Below are 6,626 nucleotides of genomic sequence, written 5' to 3' on the forward strand. Positions count from 1 at the left end.
CTCACATACCCTGACTCATTGCAAGGGTCCTGGTGACACAGGAACAGGAATGATCCCCCGCTACTTGCTCCTGCCTTTTTCAAAATGGCACTGCTGATTCATAGCGGTAGTTTCACAGCTCTAAACAAACAAATGAGCAGGGATGGACCAGGCACCTTCCAAATAAAAACCCAGAGTGTCCGAGATTGTAGCTAAAAAGAAGTTTATTAAAAATCCACAACCAAGCCAAAGGACCAATAATAAAATAGCATATCCACCAGAAGACTTGCAGGCTCATTTTCAAAAGAGATGGACGTCCAAAAAGTGACATAAATCGGCACTTGGACATCCTTCTCACAGAGACGTCTTTCTCAGAAGTCCGTCGCAAGGACGTCCACATCTCAAGGGGGCATATCAGGGGCGTGTTCGAGGTGGGATTTGGGCGTTCCTAAGACTTGGATGTCTTTGAGCCATAATGGAACAAAGCAAAGGCATCCAGGACTAAAACTTGGACGTTTTCACCCAAACCTGTTTTTATTACGAATAAGGCACAAAACGGTGCCTGAAATGACCAGATGACCACTGGAGAGAATCGGGGATGACCTCCTGTTACTCTCCCAGTGGTCACTAACCCTCTCCCACCCTCAAAAAACATGATAAAAAATATTACTTGCCAGCCTCAGATGTCATACTCAGGTCCATGACAGTGCATGCAGGTCCCTGGAGTAGTTTAGTAGTAGGTGCAGTGCACTTCAGACAGGTGGACCCAGGCCCATACTCCCCCTACCTGTTACATTTGTGGAGGAAACAGCGAGCTCTCCAAAACCCACCAGAAACCCTCAGTACCCACATATAGGTGCCCCCCTTCACCCATAAGGGCTATGGTAGTGGTGTACAGTTGGGGGTAGTGGGTTTTGGGGGGGCTCAACACACAAGATAAGGGAGCTGTGTACCTGAGAACATTTTATGAAGTCCACTGCAGTGCCCTCTAGGGTGCCCGATTGCTGTCCTGGCATGTCAGGGGGACCAGTGTATTAAAAATGCTGGCTCCTCCCACGTCCAAATGGCTTGAATTTGGACGTTTTAGACTTGGACGTTTTTGGTTTTGAAAATGGCCAAAAATCAAAGACGTCCAAATCCAAGGATATCCATGGTATTTTCGAACACAAAGATGGACGTCCATCTTTTTTTGAAAATGACCTTCTCCTCGCCTCCAAATTTGAATGTTTTACAAAGACCTTCAAATTCCAACTTAGAAGTTTCTTTCGAAAATGCCCCTCATAGAATCACAGAATCAGACTCACAGTACTACCATTAATGGGTTCAAGCTGCCATGTAAGGGAAAAAAGTCCTTATATGGAAGCCTATATAGTAATACATAGGCTCTGTACTTGACAGGCCATATGGTCTTTATCTGCCATTATTTTCTGTGTTTCTGTACACATGTATTTGGTGCCACTTACATGTGTAATTGTTTGAGTCTATAAAACTACATGTACAATAGGAGCCAATAATGGAGCGAAGAGAAATACATTTAACAGAACAAAAATTGCTAGAAAAAGATAACAGAAATATGTATAATTGTCACCTCAGTCATTGGTGGAGACCCTATGTCCAAATGAGCAGATAGCTAACATTTATATCTGCCTCACAGCAGCTCTAAATGCCAGCAAAGGAAGGATTAAACATCCCTATAAAATAGAATACATGTGTATATATTTTTTGACCATCCAAATCAGTTCAGAACCCACACGCTTTAAATCTATGCATCTTGCAGTATTTTCAGGTGCAAATAACATTGTAAAATCTGCACCTGTATGTGACTTACATATATAAATGCGGCATAATGCTTCTGAAATGACCTCCTAAGCTGTTCACAAATTGTATCTCAACATAATTTATGTTATTAGGAAAACAAGTATGGCACTATAAATTCTAGCAAAGGACATCAACATCCAGGAGCAGTGATAAAGATGCATAAAAAATAAACTGTGAACTTCAAAAGTTTACTGGTTGTTTGTTATGTTCTTGATATACTGTCTTTCTGTGGTACAACCAAAGCGGTTTATGTATTATACACAGGTGGTCTATTTTCTTTGTCCCTAGTGGGTTCATAATCTAAGGGGTCCTTTTACAAAGGCATGCTGAAAAATGGCTTGCGGTAGTGTAGGCGCGGGTTTTGGGGCGCAAACCAATCCATTTTTCAGCGCGTCTGTAAAAAAGGCCCTTTATTTGACGAAAATGGACATGCAACAAAATCAAAATTGCCGTGCATCCATTTTGGGTCTGAGACCTTACTGCCAGCCATTGACCTAGTGGTAAAGAATCCAGGCGGTAATGACCTGCACACGTCCGTTACACGCGTCCAAAAATAAATATTTTTCAGACGCATGCCAAAAATGAAATTACTGCAAGAGCCATGCGGTAGTTGGGCGGTAACTCCATTTTGGCGCACGTAAGCACGTACGCAGCTTAGTAAAAGGACCCCCTAAGTTTTGTACCTGCATGATGGAACACTACAGCAGAGTTCGTCACAAAATGGACGAAGCAATGATCAGGTCACACTGAATAGAGAAGGCACACACCTCTAAAGATTTATTCCTCAATACCATTGATGCTATATGTGGATTAGGCAGAAGAAACATTTTAAAATATGAAAACAGCAGTGTACGTTCTAGTTAAGAAAGGTTGAACATGGATTTGGAATGGACTGTTTCTTTCAAGTACTTTTGTATTTGCAGGCAGAGCTCTCTGAATTAGGACAAAAGATATTCTTATTTCTAGAAGACCGTACAATTAATGCTGCCATAATCTCAGAAGTGATCAGTATTACATCCCTTACATTTGTATAGAGCTGCTGTGTTCATAATTTCATCTGACCTGGGTGAATTATTACTCAGTTCTTCATCATATTTGTGTTTAGCTTTAACGTATTTTCTTTCGGTGTAAACAAAGGACTAATCAGAATAATGCCCAAGCTGCTGCTTTGTGTGAATCAAAAAATTTATTTTAATGATATGTAATAATGCTTAAATGAATCTTCTTCCATTGTAGATATAAAAAGCAATAATAGCTGCTGTCATCATCATTATTCACACTGTTGTTATCTTGATGAAATGCAGCACTTTTATTACAGCACAATCTTCCCTAAAATATGGAACCTTTCAAACTGATTTGGCTTTTAGTGTCCACTTCATCATATCTTTGGACTGGATCTTATATGGATTTCAGACTTCCAGCACTATTCATAAACAGAAACTACTACTACTTATCATTCACTACAATACTACCTATTTACTATAATATTTTTGAAAAACTAAAATGAATTTGGTATATTTTAGTGATTTGAAAGAAACTCTGAGCCTATTTACTAAAGTTTTTCTCCCATCCGTGTCTGTGCGGAAGAAGTTTGGGAGTAAATATTCAGCTGCTGCCAGCTTTCTGTCCCAGTATTCAAGGCCAGGCCATGTCTGGGCACCAGCATTGAATATCCATGTGATCAGCTACCTGCTACTTGGTTAAGTGCAGTATTCAGCATTTAACTGCCTAAGCAAAACCAAAAAGATAGGACCGAGTTTTATGTGGTCCAATTTCTCCACTTAACTAAGGGCCTTCTTTTGCTAAACTTCGCTAGTGATTCCTGTACAGCAAATGAAGAATCCCATTCAATTCCTATGGGCTTCCTCTCATTTGCCACACTGGGAATCAGTAGTGTGGTTTAGTAAAACAGGCCCTATGGGGGTCTTTTACTATGCAGCGGTAACATTTTTAGCTTGTAGTAGAAATCAGCTGGTGGTAAACGCCGAGATGTCCATAGGAATATAATGGCTGTCTCGGCGTTTAACGCCAGCTGATTTGTACTGCAAGCTAAAAATGATACCACGGCTTAGTAAATGACCCCTTAGGCAGTTAAGTGTTGACACCACACACAAAATTGCTGGTTTTCAGTTTAGCTGTTAGCGTTGATATTCATGGGCACTAACCTGTTAAGTGACACTGAGAGAACCCCACACAAGCAATTTAACTGTCGAGAAGTCTCTCCTGCCCAGTTAAATCACTTTGAATATTAACCCACTGATAAATAGGACCCTTAAATTAACACTTAGTAACACAGTCGATGATGGCAGATAAAGACCTCTATGGTCTATCCAGTCTGCCCAACAAGATAGACAAAGAAACTGCATCCCTGTTATTTCACCTGCTTTCTCCTGACCAGGTTTACTTCTGTGTTCACTTTGCATAACAGTAGCAGTACATTATCTCCTTTTTACCTTCAGGAGTCCATCTAACAGTCTTTACTCCTCTTAACATAACAACATAAGCACTGCCACACTAGGACAAACCGAAGGTCCATCAAGCCAAGCATCCTGCCTCCAACAGTGGCCAATCCAGGTCAAAAGCACCTGGCAAGATCCCAGAACAGCAAAACAGATTCCATGTTGCCTATCCTAGAATATGCAGTGGATTTTCCCAAGTCCATCTCAACAACAGCCAATGCACTTTTCTTTTAATTGTAAGCACTCTAGAGGCAGGGAACTAACTGCTGTCCCTGAATAAAATTGCCTTGCACCATCAATAAAAAGCTATGAGCTAAATTCACATATATATATTCACATGTATGATGGTGTATAAAATTATAGTGAAAGAAATAACGTATTTTCCATATAATATGTTTTTCAGGTTCTCCAGCGTCTGAGCTGCATGGCAAGAAGAGGTAGGATGTATTTGGTGGCAAACCTAGGTACTAAGCAGCCTTGTGAGCTTAGTGACCCTCAATGCCCACTAGATGGAAGATACCAGTATAATACAAATGCTGTCTTCAGTGCCAATGGCACTCTACTGGCAAGATACCGAAAACAAAACCTTTACTTTGAATATGCTTTTGATACACCTTCAGAGGTTGATTATGTGGTCTTCGATACACCATTTGCCAACAAGTTTGGTGTCTTCACTTGTTTTGATATACTCTTTTATGAGCCTGCAGTGAGTCTCATCAGGAATTTCAGTGTGAAGCATGTTGTGTTCCCAGCCGCCTGGATGAATCAACTTCCACTCCTGACAGCCATTCAGATTCAGCGAGGCTTTGCCACTGGCTTTAATATCAATGTTTTGGCAGCTAATATCCATAACACAGCGCTAAGTATGACAGGAAGTGGTATATATACACCTTCAAAGTCCTTCTATTACTACGATATGAAGGGTGAAGGAAGTAAACTAATAGTGGCCCAGATCCCTGTGAATCCATCAGAAGAAAGCTACCAGACCAATGGCCGGAGAGCCATAGTCTTTAGAAATTACAACCACCCTGCCCTGTTAAATCTGCCTGTAAATAATGAAGTTTGTGAAAAGGAAGTGCAAAGGAACCATGCTGGAAGATCAACAACTGGAAATCAGATATTGATAGCTGCATTTTATGCTGAGATGATGTATGACAATTACACTTTTGTTCCAGTAACTGAACATAAAGGGGACCTCCAATTGTGTGCTGGGTTCCTTTGCTGCTATTTGAGTTACCAAAAAATTGCCTTATCCAGTGAACTGTATGCTTTTGGTGTTTTCAATGGTCTTCATACAGTGCATGGTACATACTATGTTCAGGTCTGTGCATTAGTAAAGTGTGGTGGCCTCAGCTTTGACACATGTGGGCAGGAAGTCACGCATGCAAGTAGTATTATAGACTTTCACCTTTGGGGTAATTTCAGTACCTCATATGTATTTCCTTTACTGTTGACTTCTAATGTTACCCTAAATTTGCCAGATCAGTGGGGTTGGGAGAACCGTTACTACTATATGAACAAAACTGAAATGTCCTCTGGCTTGGTGGCAGCTGCTTTGTATGGAAGATGGTATGAGAAGGACTAATGTGGCAATGAAAGCTTGCAAGAAGCTGAACAGATACAATGTGCAATGGTACAGCCACTGACAACACACTGAGTGTCTTCACTTTTGAAAGGTAATTCTTTAGTAGCAAAGAGGTGATGTTGGCTGTGGGGCTTTGCAGTGCAAACCAAAAACTATGAATCTGTGGAATGGATAAAGTCTAATTAAAAAAATGAAAGAATTTTGAATAGTACATCATATAAAGGAAGAGGAATGTGGACATAGAGTTGGTTATTTCAGAAGCTCTATTCTTGTTTTGAACATAAACCTGGCATTTCCATCATGTAGCTCCTGACTGCTGTAGAACCAATGGGATAGCTGTGCCCATCAAGCAGCAGGTGGAGTTGGAGGACTGAAAACTGATCTGAGACATATCTTTCTTGGCATCCAGTCCAGCTCTTCAGTATTTTTTAAAATCTCCAACAAGTGGATGGACACACTTTTCAGCATCTGGTCCAGTTAGTCAGCTGGTCCTCAGTTGTGCTTTGCGGATGGTTTGAGTCTGCAGAGTCATATCTGGAGGTCTTCAGATACCTGTCTCTTGTACCTACAAAATTACTTCTTCCCTCCCTGTCACAAAATGCCTAGCCACCCGCCTGGGGTTACCCCACAGCCACTTAGAGGATCTATCCCCAGCACAGCTCAGGTCCACCTGCACCAGCCGCTCGAGCTGTACACTAGCACCCTCTTCCCACCGACTGGGTCACAACAGCCTCTGGGCGAATCTCCACTCTCAAATTATCCCCAGAGATTTCTAGATTACTGGG

At 41.3% G+C, this 6,626-nt stretch overlaps 1 protein-coding gene across 2 annotated transcripts in view; it reads left to right on the plus strand.

Moving 5' to 3' along the window:
* Positions 1 to 6,418, plus strand: part of BTD (biotinidase) — an 87,200-nt gene extending 80,782 nt beyond the window's left edge. For both annotated transcript variants that reach the window (XM_030189974.1, XM_030189975.1), the window contains exon 4: positions 4,660 to 6,418. In XM_030189974.1, the coding sequence (XP_030045834.1) occupies positions 4,660 to 5,841 (1,182 nt within the window). In that variant the 3' untranslated portion in view covers positions 5,842 to 6,418. The remainder of the gene's footprint in view (positions 1 to 4,659) is intronic.
* Positions 6,419 to 6,626: the final 208 nt, after the last annotated feature.

This window comes from Microcaecilia unicolor, chromosome 1 (assembly GCF_901765095.1).
Source record: "Microcaecilia unicolor chromosome 1, aMicUni1.1, whole genome shotgun sequence".
NCBI classification, from domain to species: domain Eukaryota; kingdom Metazoa; phylum Chordata; class Amphibia; order Gymnophiona; family Siphonopidae; genus Microcaecilia; species Microcaecilia unicolor.